At 32.3% G+C, this 18,144-nt stretch overlaps 1 protein-coding gene across 1 annotated transcript; it reads right to left on the bottom strand.

Annotated features, from left to right (window-relative positions):
• Positions 1-443: 443 nt before the first annotated feature.
• On the bottom strand, positions 444-3,930 carry LOC100780225 (uncharacterized). The gene is made up of 3 exons (XM_014762886.3): positions 3,506-3,930; positions 3,032-3,423; positions 444-1,761 (listed from the first exon to the last, which is right to left on the bottom strand). Exons 1-3 carry the CDS (start codon positions 3,569-3,571, stop codon positions 600-602), a joined length of 1,620 nt encoding a protein of 539 aa, XP_014618372.2. The 5' UTR covers positions 3,572-3,930; the 3' UTR covers positions 444-599.
• Positions 3,931-18,144: the final 14,214 nt, after the last annotated feature.

Here is an 18,144-nt window from a genome sequence, read left to right as displayed (position 1 = left end):
TATTATTTAATAAGCAACATTTTTAACAATGTTTTAAGAATGGTAAAACAATTATTGTAAAAAGCCTTTTAAGTTTTATTTTTTAATACAACCATTTTAATTTTTTAAAGAGATTTGTGTAAAATTTCATGTGATATTGTGTGACTCGTAAAAAATGAGTTAAACAACTCTATTATGATTATATCATTAAAAATGCTGATAAAAGTAGTAACTTGTCATTATGACTCCATTCACCTTCCCTAAATAGCATAAGAGAAGGATTGTGTTTTTCAGGGTTTTTTTTTTTTTGAAGGTATCATTTTACTAAATTCGTTAGACAAGAGATGTCCCTTTTAAAAAAATTAAGGAGAATTTAATGAAAACATAACTTCTTCTAAGTAGTCAATTAGCCATTGCAATAATGCAACAAATTTTAAAACTTAGCAAGATGTAAAATGATTTAGTTTTGCGGCAGAAGTAAACTTTGAAATTTAATTCTGTGTACATCTAAAGAAATGAGCATTAAAATGTAGAGCAAAATAGAAAAATAAAGGGTGACAAAATTGTCGAACTTATATCTGTACAAGAAGCGACGAAGCATAGATTCTTTGGGGGAGGAATCAGCAGCTCAACGCCTCGTACTTCACCGGAATGGAGCGGTTGAACCCCGATTGCGAAAGCAAGTTCCCAACCACCGCAATATCGCGGCAAAACACTCCCTGATAGACAGAGGGGTTCGCCGTCGAAGGCGAGGAAACGTTGCACTTCTTGTCTTCCAAATTCTCATTACTCATCAATACTTGAGCTTCTAGAACCTTCTTCCTCTGTTTCTCAGCGGCTTCCTCATCCATGATGGTTCCCATCACGTTTGTGTAACCCTTCTGGAGCAGCCTGTAGAGCAACAGCGCCGACATTTTCGCCCTTTCCTTAACCGAGTCGAGGTCGCGCTCGTCCGCCAGCTCGCACCGTTCGACGAAACACGTGGCCTTGTCGGGTTTGTGTTTCAGACACAGCAACAAATGAGCCCTCTGCAGCTCCGAACGCCCACAACCGCGCCGCAATCCGATGAGCGAGTAGTAGTCGACGTTCCCGGTGTCCCCGGAAGCGATCCTCTGTTTGAGTTCTTGTGTTTTTACGGTGAGGGCGCAGAGCTTTCCTGGGATTTCTCTGTAGCGCAGGTTGTTGTGGTGGCGCAACTGCTTCCAGGTGGGGCCCGCGAGCTTGCGGTCGCGGAGGATGGTGTTGTAGAGGAGCTTGAGGTGTTCGAGGTCGTGGAGGGAGTCTGGGAAGCAGCGAATGGATTCGAAGAGTGAGGCTCGGGTTTCGAGGGCTTGGATGCTGGTGGGGTCCAGGGCGAGGGTTCGGTTGCAGTCGGCGATTGAGTCGGCGATTCGCCCGGCGGAGCGGTTTGCGGAGGCTCTGTGCATGTAGCACTCTGCGAGGAAGCCCTGAGGGGCGCCGCGGCGGCCCTCGAGGATTTTGGAGAAGTGGCGGATGGCTTCAGAGTGGAGGCCGGCATCAATGGCGGCGAGGGCGGCGGCGCGGCGGCGGAGGAGGAGCTTAATGTGAGCGAGGAGTTGGGTGACGGCTTCGGACTCCGGGGGTGGGGTGGTGGGGGTGTCGCCGGAGAAGAGGGGGTTGGAGAGGGAGAAGCTGTCGTCGGACCAGCAAACGCTCTCTCGGCGGAAGGCGGCGGTGGCTAGACGTTTGCCGGTTTGGAGAAGGACCATGGCGTCTTCCATTAGGCCTAGGTGGCAACATGCTTTCCCCAGAACCAAGTATCTGTTGGAAATTATAATAGAAAATTAGAAATCCAGTCAATACAAAAATCCATACAAATACTACATTTGAAGCTATACACATGCATCTATCAATTACGTTTAAAGATTTTAATACAATCTCTTAATTATAATGAAAATCACAAATATTTATCTAGAATCTAACAATATATTTTCTAACCCATCCTTCAGAACACTTTTTCTATGACTACTAAAAATCATGGCTAAAATAGAAGAAAACACACAAACAAAGTATAAATCGTGTGTTAGAATACAAGTATAATACGTGTTTATATAAGTTATTTACATTAATTACACATAAATAAAAAAATATTTTATTTTCTCCAAATAAAAAAATAATGTACTTATTCTGATTTTCAAAATATTAAATCCCATTCGTTGCGTACAATTATTATTATTATTATTGATAGAATCAAAATATTAATTCAGATTTTCAATAACTCATTACATATTTAATAAATCCTATATATAATTTTTTACAATATTCAATGATTAGCGAGCACACTATTAAAGACTGTGTTAACAACACTCATCATTTTTTTAATTATTTAAAATAGTAAGCACCAATTTAAAATATAAAAAGTAATTTTCTAGTCAAAGTTTTTATTCATGTAAGTGTCTTTGCTGATAAGAAAAATATTGAATTACATAAATCATAATAACACAGTATTTTTTTAAGAATGCAATTATGATTTCATTAAAATAATAAGTCAATTTAAAATATAAATAAATAAGTGAAAATATAAATGACTTTCCTAGTTTTAAAATTTTTAAAATGATAAATATTTTAAAACAAATTAATAGACCAAGTTTTTGTATATTTTTCAAAAAAATTAAATCTTTTTATAACATCACTTGTTTTTAGTTTATAATTTTTCTTTTTATAATATAAATTATTGTGAAAAATATGGTAAAATGTCAAAGACATTTGGACCTAAAAAAAAGACACTGAAATCTGAGAAGTGAGAAGCCTTTGAGGCCAAAATTATATTTTCCGTGGCATTCCACGCTGTGCATTTTATGGAGCATTAAATTTAATTTGATTTTTGAAGGTTGGAGTTGGGAAACATTTCATTATGGCAGGCAGGAGCATTTACTCGGAACCCCATCCCCACATGACAACAAGTACTACTTGGGACTCCGATCTGATCCAAAACCAGTAAAATCCATTTTAATCTTAAAAAAAGTAGTAAATGAAAATTGACAGATTGTATATAATAATGGTAATTAATATTTTTATAGTGATGTTTTACCTCCAATACCCTTCGTTGTTGCAAGTTTTACACAGCCCTGCCATAACCTTCTTATTCAAGTCAGAGACAGAGAAGCACTTGAAACTCTGATCGGAATCGGAGGAAGGGAGAAGCTTGACACCTTCCCTCGAAAGCGAACTATCCGAAGAAACAGAAGAACCAGAGTCGTCGTTGTTCGCCATTCTCAGGCTCGGAATGTAGTCCTGAAGCATATCCGCCACGTCCTTGAACCTTCTCAGATATAGCAGACACCTCGCTCTCAGCTCCAGCGCTTCGTCCAGCCGCGGATAGATCGCCAGAGCCGCGTCGAGAAGGTTCAGCGCCGAACCGATCTCGCTCTGTTCCTGCGTCGCTATCAGACTCCGAGCGTCTCTCATGTATTTCTCTACGATCTACACAGAAAACGGCGCGTTTGGATCAATCAACAAAAAAACAAAAAAAGATGTCTTAAAAAGGTCCTGGAACGTTCTTTACCTTTCGGTTGGTGAGCCACCAGTGCTTCTTTTCTGTGGCATTGATACAGGGAGTGGTCACGGCCATTGATGATGGATTGGAGGAGGATGATGGTGTATGTTGTGGCAGAAGATTCAACTTTGGACCATATAAATATCATACACCTTCTCCTTTGGCCCCTTCTCTTTCTTTCTTCTCCCACCTATTAAGGTAGGAGTGTAATCTTTCTCTCTCTATCTCTATCACTGACCTTGTAATAAAAGGAAGAGGAATTATATATAGAGGGGAGAAGAGGGGGCAATGGACTAGTGACGAACAAACTAGGGATTCTAGATTCTATCAACGTTATTCACATATTACATCACATCCTTTACCTTACTTTTTCTTTTTTATTTCTTTGTTTTTATCATATTTTATTTTTATTTTTACTTTATTAAAAGTATAGCTTTAATACCATTTTTGTATTTTCTACTAGTATTAAATAAGCATGTCATTTCCAGTGTGAATTTCAAGGAGCGTAAATGATTAAATTATTTTTTTAATCTAAAAAAACATTAATTCCTTCAAACTAACAATTTTTAAAATAATTCATTCAAAATGCATGCAGTTTTCCAATCATATTAGTTTAAAATTTAAAATAATAATATGAATATATATTTAAGGATTAAAATCATAGTAAGTGATTAAATTTAAATTTTGAATAAAATAGTAAAAAAATTGATTTTCTTTTGTTTTAGAAATTAATATGAGAATATTATAGAGTTTCAAATATTAAAAGGATTATGTACTCAAATGTAAATACACAGAGCAAGTGGGAGAAAAAATACTATTAAAAGTGATTTAATTCAGTGGATGCGTCATATGCGTCAAAGATTATGACTTAAGATAAATATTTATATAACTTTGACTTTTTTATAAGCTTTTATCCTTTAACCGTCATAGCTCTTAATATGCCATAAATTTAAATTTTCTCTTACATTAACAACATTGCAACTTGTTTTTAGTTTATGATCGTAAATTTATGAGTTACATTTTTTTAATAGAATATAGAAAAAAGGTGATTTGATTCGGTGGATGCGTCAAAGATGATGACTGACACCCTAAAAAAAACGCCTTGAAATAAATATTAACATCTTTAATTTTTATGTAAATTTTTTTCCTTTAACGTCACTGTTGCCAACACATTATAGATTTAGATTTCTTCTCACATTAACAATATCGGTTTATGACCTTAAATTTATGAGTTACAATTTTTTCTTTTTTAATGAAATATACAAAAAATGAGACTTAACTCAATGGGCGGGTAAAAAATTATGACTTACACCTAAAAAAATGCCTTGAAAGAAATATTAATAATTTTGATTTTTGTGTAAACGGTCATCCATACAATAGTTGCCAACACACCATAGATTTATATTTTCTCACACATTAACATTATTACAACTTGTCGGTTTATGACTCTAAATTTATGAATTGTATTTTTTAATATAATGTAGGAAAATTTTGACTTGATTCATTGAACCGGTCAACGATCATAATTGACATTATGAAAAAAATATAACTTCCAACACAACATAGATTTATATTTTTTCACATTTATAATACTGTAACTTGTCATCTCATGACTCTAAATTTATGAGTTTTTTTTTATAGAATATAAGGAAAATGTGAGTTGATTAAGTGTACAGGTAAAAGATTATGACGGACACCCTAAAAAGAAAATATCTTAAAAGAAATATTAATATCTTTGACTTTTGTGTAAACTTTCATCCTTTAACATGATAGTTGACAACACACTACAATTTAAATTCTCTCTCACATCAATAATATTGTGACTTGCAGATTTATGACCCTAAAATTATTACTTGTATTTTTTTTATAAAATATAGGAAAAATGTCTAGTTTGTGACTTGATTTAGTGGGTGAGTGAAAATTTATGACTAATACTCTAAAAAAATAGCCTAACATATTTTGACTTTTGTGTAAACTTTCATCCTTTAACATTATAGTTGACAACACACTTTAGATTTAGATTCTGTCACACTTTAAAAATATTGTGACATGTTGTAGGTTTATCTCTAAATTTATTATCATAGTTTTAAAAATAAGTCCAGTGACTAACTTGGTCATGACACTGGATCATTGGGTCAGTGATTAAATCGGTAGGTCACACTAATTGACTCACATGATCTGGCCTATAATAAAAAAATATAAAAATTTTATACCTGCCTTAAAATTATTTAAAAATAACACCACAAATTAATACAATTTCATAACATAGATAATTAGATACTAGAATGTTAAAAAAACATCATTGTCCAAGTTCAAACAAACAAGTAACAAAGATCACAAATATAAATAAATAGTTAAATAAGTTTAAGTTCAACATATGTTCCTAAACAAATTCAATTTTTTTCTATGGCCAAGGGGTATAAACTAAGTCATTGTCATTTTCTGAAACTCCTTATTCATTAAAGAACTCAAAACAATCTCCCATTGTAACTCCATGATCAACATTGCTTTCATTTAAATTCATGTTTTCCATGGGATTGCCTTGTGCTTCTTCATCATCATCATCCAAATTTAAAGGACCTATGGAAAAAAATTAGATAAAAGGTAGTGATTAGCATTTAGAGATAACAAGTATGAAACAAATTTGAAATAAAAATATGATTAAAATATACCAATATCATTTGAAAGTGGTTGGATGGTCATATTTGCAAGGTCTTTGCGTAATGCATCCACCTCCTCATTGGTTCAGAATGATGGTGAATCTTTCATTACCTAATCAACATGGTCATCAAGTGCTTCCAAATTAATAGGATCATAGCTTTGTTGTTGCTTTTTCCTAAGCACATAAACAAATATGTAACCATATGTAATATAGAAAGATAAACAAAAAAAAATATAATAATACCTATTTTGCAATGTCAAGTTGTAACAAACATAGACTAAATCATTAAGTTTTGGGTGCTCCAACCTATTTTTTTTAATGAATGTGCTCAAATACACTCCAATTTCACTCTCAACCTAAAACACAATAAGTTTGACTTAAAATGCGAATAACTAGCTTTTGCAAATGTGATACCCCACATCCATAAGATGCCCACCATTGATCTAAAATATTGCATGTCATAAAATAAATTAATAACAAATAAAGTCACAAATAAATATTAAGAAGGATTACAATTTACAAGTTATGAAAGTTACCTAGAATGATTGTATTTCGTTCATCCAAAGCAACTTGTCTTCCAAAATCCAACTCAACATTGTCGTAAATTCTCTTCGCACTAGTTAGCTTAGTTTGCAACTAACTATCTCTGTGAGCATATCTTTCAATGACATCCAACAGACCAGTTGTTGTAGTCATATGTTGTTCAAATTCTTCCTCATTAAACCGGCAAGCAGGCTTTAACCAATAACCTGAAGCATGGAGATTTTTGTGAAGCTGTGGATCCCAACGACAACAATGCATACTTGGAGCCTTGTATCTTGGACTCATGCTACAAAGATCATCGATCATAGGCTGAAAATATGCTGAATTAGCTGCATTAAATGGAATAGATGCATCAATGAACCATTTAGCAATAGCAAGGTCACACCTTCGTATCACTTGTTTATTTTGCATCACATTTTTCAAGGTAGGTTGAGCTCTAGGAGTGGTTCTAGGCTGAAAATAATTCCGAATGCGACCACTTGTCTTCACCTCATATGTTGTCCTTTGTGTTTGTTCACTTTGTTGTTCACTTTTATTGGCACTTCGCCACCTTCTTCACTAGGTGGATACAAATCATGTTCTTCATCAATTATTCTCTTCTTATTCTTGTTATTATTTTCTTCAATATTCTGTTTCATTTGATAACGAACATCGGGGGACACCTTTTTGCACAAAGAAACTTGATCCCTTTCACTAGCCAAGTGATCTTTTAACATTGATTCCACCTTCCCTAAAATTTTATCATAGTAAATACACATCATAGAAATCTTGTCACCTTTTTGAATGAGTTTACAATGTGCCCAAGCAATGAAGAAAACTCTGTGTGCTATTAATTGCGCTGCTATATGTGGCATGTCAATAAAAGCTGGAAGGTTAAAGAAAAGGTAATCTATGGATGAATGCTCTCCTAGAACCTAAGTTTTGCATCCTAGAAAAACCATGAATTGTTCTTAGCCCAACCTCATTACAAGTCAAATAAAGTCCTTTAGATTCATTTTGTGTGTTTATGACTATATGGAATGAGATGAAATGCAAAAGTTGAAAATTGTGTTAGTTGTCTATTTGAAGAATTACCTGAAACACCTGTGCAATTGAGAGAAACTGTGGCCGTGAGGATTAAGCTTGGTTGACCTTCCTTGATACTTGTCATGTCTGCTAGCCTATTTCATTTTTTCTACTTAATGCACATGCTCATGTCTTTAAATATAACGCACTTCACTTCGGAAGATTGTTGGTTGATGCATGTTTAGTCATCTCTGTTTGTGTGATTGATACATATGAGGCAAACACCATTTTGGTTAACCACTCTTGATTCCTTTTGCTTGAGGACAAGAAAACTGTTATTTTCTTTGCTTGAGGACAAGCAAAATTGTAAATTTGGGGGAGTTTGTTAATTGTTATTCTTGAGCTTTTATTGCATTGAAAATAAGTGAAAAAAATAGCAATGTGCCTCTAATTTATGGTTTCTTTTGTGTAGATTGTAAATATTTTCATTCTTGTATGAATTTATAAAGTAGAAACTTCATTTTTGTGAACTAATGTTGAATTTAACTCAGTTTATAGACTAGAGAAGAGAAAGTGTGAAATGTTGTTGAAGAACTCGCTTAGCGAGACAGATTGGCTAAGCGAGCCTCATTCGCTTAGCAAGACAGCCAATTCGCTAAGCGAATGCAAAACCCTAGAAGATGTTAAGCTAGAGAGCAGCGCACTTAGCATGCGGCCAGCCCGTTCAGCGAGGACGTTGTCTCTACTCATGCTTAGCGCACCCAGGCTCACTTAGTGGAAATTTACTTACTCTCGTTTAGTGAGACATGCTCGCTGAGCGCGCCTTCGTATGTTGAGAAGTCCAAGAGCCTTTAAAACACTAAGTTAGTGGAAAATGAAAGGGACGAAGCTTCTACTACATGAAACAGAAGGAAGAAGACACTTAGGCTGGAGAGAAGACATTTTCTTCATCCTTTACCATTTCCTTTCATTCAAACACTATTTTCCTCTTTGTATTAAGTCCTCCTTGTTAATGGAGGGCTAGGAACTTCATTGTTGGGGAGTTATTCTACTGATCACTCTTAATGTAAACTTCTAACTATTTGTTTAATGTTATTTTATGGTGTTCTTTGCTTCTATCTATGTTTATTTTACATGCTTGTTGCTTGATCATCCATTTGTATGTTTAGTTAGGTTTTTGAGTGTTGGAAAATACTTGGAATCCTTAGAACTTGGTAGAGCAGGTAGAGACATGTATATCTATGAATAGAATTTAGTAATCTAGTATATTTTGCATTGTGTGTGCACTGTAACTCCCGTAGAACGAGTTTGTTGAGGAATCAAGAACAAAAACCGAGAGAGTTAAGCTCATTTTTATGAGGAATCATGGTTTGAGTAAATAGGTGGTGCAAGAGCATTATAATAATGTTAAATAGAGAAAAACCTTTTAATACAGCAAGAGAAAGTTTGGTACAAGACTCCCCGACGCTTTTACCTTGATATTTATCACATTTTACAGCCTTGTGTTTATTTCGTCATTTGTTTAAGTAACATAGTTAATTACAAAAAATCAAACCATTGATGAACCTTTTATTTCATTTCCAAAGTTAAAAGTGTTTACATACTGAATATACAACATCTAAGTGAAACAAATTCCCTGTGGATACGATACTCGGTCTTACCGTTTTAAATACTACTTGTGCGAATTGGTACACTTACAAACAAGTTAACGGTGAGGGTGAGGGCAACTTAACGACATCGTGCAAGGAAGACCCGACGTTTGTGTGGACATGTGGCACGACAATGCAGCAGTAGCGATGGGGAAGACTTGCTGAGGTAGAGGTAGAAGGTGAGGTTGTGAGGGAGACCTCGGCGGCGTAGCACAACAACGCAGCGGTGGCGCAAACTCGTTGGACTTGGAGAGACCGAGAGAGAGATAAAGGTGCTATGAGAGCGAGACTACAAGAGGAAGGAAGGAGACTTAGGAGAGAGTCTCTAAAATGACTTGAAATTGAAACAATGTCGTTTCGAGTTGCATGGTGTAAAAAAAAGATAAGAGACTCGGTTTGGGTCGACATGTCACCGATTTGACCGCAAACTTGACTGGGTTCCTTTGAGTTGAAAGCACACCCGATCAAACATAAGACTCAACTCGACCCAACTAGTCAGACCAGTTAGACATGTTCGAGTTTTAAAACTATTTTTATTACTTGCAATTTTTTCTTTTTTTCAAATAAAATATAGTAAAAGTGTTTAGTTTGTGACTTGATTTAATGGGCAGCGAAAAATTATAACTAACATCCTAGAAAAAATGTCCTAGAGAAATATTGATAACTTTAATTTTTGTATAAACTTTTATTTTTTAACATGGTAGCTAGCAACACATTACAAATTTATATTTTTTCTGACATTAACAATATTGCAACTTAGTGTAAGTTTATGACCCTAATTTTATTACCTGCATTTTTAAAAATAGAATATAGAAAAAATATTTAGTTTGTGACCTGATTAGTGGGCAAGTGAAAGATTATGATTGAATATATATAACTGACAAGCCATCAACTCATTGGAATAACCAATGAGAAACGATGAATCAAGCAAATTTCCCTAAACAATATGCAAAGGGAAGCAAAACCGATTACTTATGATAACATTGAAAGTACGATTTTACCCTTACATACGTTGACATGCTAACTTGTACTTATATCCGATCGTTGATCAATCATCTTTAATCATTGATTCTTCCTTTTTATCTATCTGGCCTTAACACTCATCATTAATTCAATTTACTCTATATTGCTTGATAATACAAGAGAAATATTGAGAAATAGTATATCCACATGTGATTTGTGAGATTAATTAACGAAACGAACACTAGCCTGCAAATTTTCACATCCCACGTAGTATAAAGCACTAAAACAGAGAGTGATCATGAAGTTTCAGAAAATCGCTAGAAGTTGGCTGATTAAGGGTATTTTCTAGTGATTTTCAGCATTTTTATGATGACTTTAGACTTTTAAAAATGAATATGGCGAAAAAATAATTGATCTAGATAATCGATTAACTTTTGTTTCTTATTTTCCTATTATATGTTTATTCTCTATTTCACTCAAATAAAACACCTCTGATAAACTAGTTGTAATATTAAGAATGTATTTGGATCAGATTATTTTTTCAAATTATATTCTGATTAATAGAAAAAATCATTAATATTATTATGTAAATTATATAATGATTTAGATTATAATTTAATTTTACAACTTCTATTTTACCAAAAAATATTATAACTTTAACAAATAATTTTTTCTGTGATATTTTTTTTTTCTTAGAAATTACGGTTAGAATTTAATATTTTTTAATTAATTGTTTGTTTTTCATTCCATCCTTAATAGTAATCAATTCAAATATAAACTAACAATTGTAAATAATTTCAGATAATTGTTTGTGATTTTAACATAAAACACTGTTTTTATTTTTAACAGGATGAAGAGGGATGGATATGGAGCAAAATAATACGAAAAATGTTAAGAATATATTTTTTTATCATATTTTTATAGATTAAAATATATTAAAATCATAATATTTTTATTAGTTTCACATCTTATTTAATAAATATCTTTCAATTTTATAAATTTTAATATATTTTAATCAATACTAGATATTGTATTAGAATGAATGTGTTATTAAGGTTCCTCAAAAAATAGATAAGGGTAAATTGGTGATAGAAGAAGGAGCAAGGAGGAGTTTGTGATAATGATGAGCATATTTATGGGCAATGGAAAGAGAGGCTTCTCTTATAAGCCACATGAATCCTGCTTTTTTTTTTTAGGGTTTGCTACTTTGCTTTGGGTTGCTTTTTATTTCACCCACATTGATTAATGAATGCACGTGAATGGGTTTGTCTGAAAGGGCTCTCTCTAACAGTAACTTGTTGTATTCCAATACCTTGTCTCACAAATATCCCATTATAAAATGGCACAGTTCGCGATTTCGGGCCATCTCCCTAGTACCCCCGTTTGCCACGTCACCCTTTAATGCTAGCCTGTCTCCACGTGGCATTCCTGGATTTGGGTCCCACAGCCCAAGTACCCTTCTCCATTCCACTATATATCCGGATAAGCCTTAGCTTTTGGACTCTACCCTTAGTTTTTCTGTTTCATTGTTTTATTTCGGTCCAGTGTTATTATTGTTTTTCCCCTTTTTTAATTATAGCATTTATTTTTAAGACGTTATTATTGTTGCATTTTGTGGATGGTACAGTGCATATTTTCTATGATAACATGATCAATGATTTGACCCTTGCATATAAACCCAGGAACAGTTCCATAAATTAAAAAACGTTTTGTTTTACTTTTCTTTCTCTTCATGATGCAGAGTTTCTTTCCAGCAAAATTATTCTAATTGTCAACAAGAAAAAAAAAACTAAATTCACTAATAGACAGTAGTATTATAAATCACTATTAATGCTAACAAACAAAAAAGAGAGAATCATTTCATCTAAAACTGATATTCAATTTAATTATTGAGTACTTGAGTAATGGGTTGTAAATAGCTCTTATAATACTTTATATGACATATGTAATGTTTTAGAAATGTAATATACACTGTATTGTAATGTTTAGCTAATCAATGCATTACAATGTTTTCACGCAGTTAAAAAAAAAAAGAAGCTAAAAATCAATACTGTGTACAAATATTCGATTATGTAATTAGGTGTGTTGCTCATTACTAAAACTTATTATATTGAAAAGTAATGCAAAAATTCAAACTCAAATAACGACCTAGTTACGTTTTCTCTGCAATGTAACAACAAACAAACACAGGATTGAGTTGTGCCATATTTCAACTTCAACAATATTGTTTGATTTAATTTCTTTTGTAGTTTTCATTGCATTATAAAAATAAGATTGATGAAAATATTTGAAAGAGTCATTATTTCTGATTTTCGTATCATACTTCATATGTCACTATATTATGATGACATGGTTGCGTAAGGAAATTATAAGAATAAGTTGATGTTGACATCTTTCGTTAACAAAGTATCTATCTTTCTTTCTTGCTAATGATGACCCTCAAAAGATGAGTTAACAAGGAATTCAGGAATATTAGCACATTTTGATTGGCGGCTTTGAAAAACGCTAACATAACTGGGTTTGATTCAAACTTTGTGTTATTTTTTTTTTCATTTTTTTATTTCTTAAGTATACATTCAAAGTGTATCCAGACAGATAGTGAGTTAAGTTGGATCACTCAATTAAATATATAAGATTAAAATTAAAGGTAAAATAACCCTAATCATATTTAATAAAGCAAAAGTATCCCCTATAAAAAAACGAAAATATCCTTTTACACTTTTCACAAAATTCATTCGAAAAAAGAGATTATTGCAACATGCTATTATATTTTAGTTAGAGAAATGTTATTAAATAAAAGGAAAAAGGTTTATCCACCTAAAAAAGTGAGCTAGTACAATTCACTTAAGAAACAAAGAACATGTTTTTGTTAATTATATTTAACGCTTGTAACATCATTGAATAAATAATATAAATGTATTATCATATTTAGATTAGCTTTTTAAAAATAAATACTTTTTAATAGCAATTTTTTCTTATCATTTAGGAACTTCAAAGTGACTATTAGGCTTCAAGCAAAGATTTGGAAATAGCAACTAAAATTATATTCCTTACCAGAGTTTGGTATAATAAATTTTTAAATGTTTCTTAATGATGTTTTAGTTTTTATATATGATGTAATATATTATTTTGTTTTAAATTTTTTTAATATGTGTTTGTGCATATAATTTTTAGGTAAAATTAATTACTTGGAAACGGGACAAGAGAAAAAAATTACCCTGCAATAAAAATCGAAAACGGGGAATGAAAAATAATGTAGACGTACAAGAAGTGCAGTTTCTCATCAGAGCAGTTGCAGCTGGTACTTTTTGAGAATCTTTTATAAACTCCATTAAAAAAAAAAAGAATCTCTTATAAATAAAAATTTATTCGAAGTAAAAGAGGGTTTTTCCAAACAAGTTATTTTTAGCGATTAAAATACACATGCAATGCACATAAACTTTACTAGAGAAATTAGATTAGATTAGACATGAATCTAGAGATGTAAGCAGCATTTGTATTGGTGTTGTTCCCACAGGTTTGGGACCATTAATGAGATGCCCAAGGCAAGGACACAAACGGGGTCTACATAGTTTGTTATCTTCCACACATGTAGTTGTTACTCTGCTGTGCTAGAACAGCTAAGGGGATCCAGGTTGTAAGGAATTGGGGTCCATCATTGTGATGAGATCGATGTTCCGTTTTATTGGTAGAGATCATCAATGGTGGAAACTAAGGCATGGGCGAGTTTAGGTCCATTTATTTTATGTAATGTTTGTGCTTGTCCCACATCCCAAAATTCAATTTTTTTTCATTGAGTTTTTGTTTTGGATCTTTCCGTTTTAAAGTTCTTCACTACTTTATCCACTACCAACAGCTACTATTCCTAAGTTAAAATGTGATCGATCTTCCCCACTTCCTGTTAAATCTTTTCCCCCAAGACGAGCTAGAGTGGATATTTGTAACTTTTTGAATAGGTCTGTTAAGAAATATTTGTTTGTTTGTGTCACAATGGGGTCCTAGCTAGAATTTATTTGGAGTATCAATTTAAATTTACAAAACTAGCTAACTATATCAAATGAGAAAAAAATATTATGCACAAAAAGTCTTACACAATTATCTAATCATAATTCATTATATGTATAATAAATTTATTAATTTTTAAAATAATTATAATTCAAGACATTAAGCTAATATCAAATACCCATTTAAGTTTAGTTATGCTTCTGCTATGACACACATGTTGTGTCTCAACTTCTTATTGTTAATGAAATGACAAGTTTTACAAGATGGCCTCATCCTGTACCCCATGGCAGGGTCTAATGTTCCTTCTAGGGTACTGTTTGATTGGTTCAGCCATTATTGGTTCGTTTTTCTTTCCTTTACTTTTGGATCTACCCTTGTTTCGTTTTCATTCTCCTCCTATTATTGCCAATTATTGTTTTTTTTATCCACAATTCAACAGGTAAGGTTGATGGTCCTTCTGATGCAACTGCATGTCTGAATACCTACCAATTAGTTTTCGATTCCTCTTTCTTTCTGATCCCCTCGCCCCTTGTTTGTTTTCCAATATGGATATCATATGCTTATAATAAGTGTTGTTGACTTAAATGCAGAAAAGTATGCTACCAATGCCCCACTATGTCAATAAGAGGGAATCGAATTTATGTCAGTACAAATATGACAACAACGTAGATAATCACAACATCGCTAAAAAGAAAGTCCACAACGAAGAGAGAAAATGTTACATTTAAAGGAGAAAAATTTTCTTACACTGTGATTTCATTATTCAATTGAAAGAAAAGAAAATGTGAACCACAAACTTCAATCCTATAACTGTCTATAACACCTCAGGTTAATTTTTAAAAATTAATTAATATTTAATTTTTTTTATAAAAAAAATCTTTAAAAATAAGTTATAAGATAACAAAACAACTTGTAGTCACAATACTTGCATATAAAACCTGTTGTAGTATTTATAAAATTTATAAATACTCGCTTAACAAACAACTGTACAAGTATGACACATTTTTTTTATCTAACAAAGGTGACAAATGGTTACTATTCATATACCCACACCACCTCACTGTCATCCTAGTTCCAACAAACAAGTAACATGGAAATTTAGATTCTTATATAGGTTGTTGTATGCCTCTTAATTAGTTATTTACGCCTATTTTTATTCTAATTCCTATAATTGAATTACTTGGTAATTAAATATATATCACTTACCTAGCTAAGAAGCGAAATTATATGACAGATGATTAATATTTTCTTTACACACACACACGGGTTCTACTTGTATAGAGTATTTATGTTAAGGGGAACCATTTATGTGATTGATGGGTATGCTAATATGGTTGAATTATATACCAAACTACATTTCATTATGATTTTTAAGAACACTCATTATTGGTGCAAGGAGGACATATTTAATTTATGTGTAATTCTTACAATACTTTTTTCTTGCTAATTAGAGAGAAAAAACACAGAACTACTTAATTATTGCATAGATACACCAGAAGAATGGCCCAATAACTGAAATCCAATTAATATTCTAAAACCGAATATTTTTGGTACGAAATCATGAGTATTTTTTACAGATACAATCTTTTTTTAAAAAATATACCACAGGTATTTCTTTTTAAAAAATTACTATAGGTATCCGTTTTTATTATAGCATTTAACGTATTACATGTTCAATACTTAAATTTAAAACCTCTCTTTCAATAAAAAAAATTAAAACCTCTTATTAAATTAAAATAATCATTTGTGATTGATCCATATTCTTAGTAGTTTGCGGGACCTACTTTTAGAATTTAGGTTGTTAAGTCCTACGGCTACACATAGGCATTTTATTTTAAATATTAAACAAAATCAGGAAAACTTAGGATTCCCATAAAGTTCCAACTTTGTACAGGGTGGCCATTTATCGGTTATATCCTTATACAATAAGATCCTTTAGGTATAAATATAATCATTAAAGGGATTGCAGCCTCAGTTGGCAATCTTAGTAATTGCAAATTAAAATATTGATTAAACAAATAACTTGGAGATTAAAAATTCAGAATTTATAGGAAACGCTTTCCATTCTCAAAAAAGACATGTTTGTATATAAGGAGGCAGAGTGTGACGCACATCACTTAAGATTCTCTTAAACTACCATTCTTGGATAAGGTTTTTCCTCTACTTCATTTGCATAAGGCCCGTGTGCCTATGCTCTTATTTCCCGTGGAACAGCAATACATAATCATTTTTATTATTTGAAAAGTTTGTTCTTTTTAAAATGTAAACACTCACAAAAATGCATTAACCATTCAATGCTTAAATCGATTTTAGCACTACCATTTTCCATCATTCCTTTGACGGCAAAATAAACTAATGACTTCAATATTCTCTAATCTATTTTTTGTAATCAAAATGCATCTTTATTTTTTGTTTGAACTCAAGAGAAATGTATCACTGTAGTTGTTAAGGAATTAATTATAAAAATAATAACATGTTTTTTATATTAAAAAATGAATATATTAAATATTTATTTTTATTTGTGACAAAGCTTTAAAAAAATCCTTAATTCATTAGTATTTGATTTGCCTTGTATTCGCCAGATGAGTTATCCAATGTGGTTATCTTTCCAAAGGCTTCTCTGCAAAAGCTCAGGGAACCTCTGTGGGAAGCACGTGTCTTGTTGATGGAATTTCACGTGGAGATGCTGACCCATGTGTAGCTTTCGCTTTGCGAGCCAACAGTAATAATAATACACTAACATATACATATTGCTATGCATGTGTAGTTTCAATTGATTTTTATGTTATGGCCAACAAGGCCAGCTTAATGAGGGTGTGATTTGCTCACTCTGCTGTTTATCTCAAAAACTTTGCCAATAATGCATCTTACTCTCAAAATTCAAATTTGAATTTCAGATACACATTATGCTCCAGTTTCTCTTTTTTATTTAACTTTATGTTGGTTATTTTTGTAAATGATTTATATATCTCTAGCTAATCATTTAGTCTTTTTAAATATAAGCATTATGCATTAGATGTGTGTAGGTGTGTCTATTAATTCTCTGAATCTGTCAGCTAATTGTATATAAAAAAAAAATCTGTCAGCTAAACATTATATTAAACTTGATCAGGCTATTAAGTCGCAAACCATTATGAAGGAGTAAATATATGTACATAAAACTATTTGTTTCAAAACCATGATGAATCATAATAAACGGTTGAATTAGAAGACTTAGATCGATCAGGCTACAAAAATTGACAAGTGTCCCCTAGAGAAGGATTCTTCTATCATAACATGCTAAGGTCTTTGACACATGAGGATTATAGTATTGGTTTCCCTTCCAATCATCAATCAAAGTGGCACAGATGTAATAAAGGTTTCAAAAAAAGTAACAAAAAAAAAATGAGAAGCTGGCAAGCTAATATCTGAAAGGTGCTCTCAAACCACACTGAAAATTAAAGCTAACCACTCGCCAGAACATTAATTGGAAATTACTACAAATACAAAATAACACCATACTTGTGCAGAAATGAGTATACAATATGGGATCAGATTCCACCGTTAGGAATTCTCGCATTCACACATTCCACTAAGAAGAGTCAGGGGATGAAGATTCAGCGATTCAAATTTTATTTTGATAAATTTAATTTAAAATATGTAGTTGATGTTTGGATTAAAATTTATAAATTTATGTAGTACAAACTTAAATTTATAAACTAAGTTTGTAAAACTATCTCAAGTCTAAGTTTTCTAAAGCTAGCAAAATTTTAATCTAAAACATATTTTTGGAACACTTCCATCAGAAATCCAAACATACCATATTAAAAATATGAAACGTA

This window comes from Glycine max, chromosome 10, assembly GCF_000004515.6.
Source record: "Glycine max cultivar Williams 82 chromosome 10, Glycine_max_v4.0, whole genome shotgun sequence".
Classification (NCBI taxonomy): domain Eukaryota; kingdom Viridiplantae; phylum Streptophyta; class Magnoliopsida; order Fabales; family Fabaceae; genus Glycine; species Glycine max.
The sequence above is the reverse complement of the archived record's forward strand: the minus strand, read 5'-3'. Positions and strand labels throughout refer to the sequence as shown.

Bases quoted from the DNA above. Each gene is read 5' to 3' on its own strand.
- LOC100780225 (XM_014762886.3), bottom strand. From the start codon at position 3,571: ATGGCCGTGACCACTCCCTGTATCAATGCCACAGAAAAGAAGCACTGG. The intron at 3,424-3,505 runs GTAAAGAACGTT...TTTTCTGTGTAG, and splicing joins GGTGGCTCACCAACCGAAAG to ATCGTAGAGAAATACATGAG. The intron at 1,762-3,031 runs GTAAAACATCAC...AATTTCCAACAG, and splicing joins AACAACGAAGGGTATTGGAG to ATACTTGGTTCTGGGGAAAG.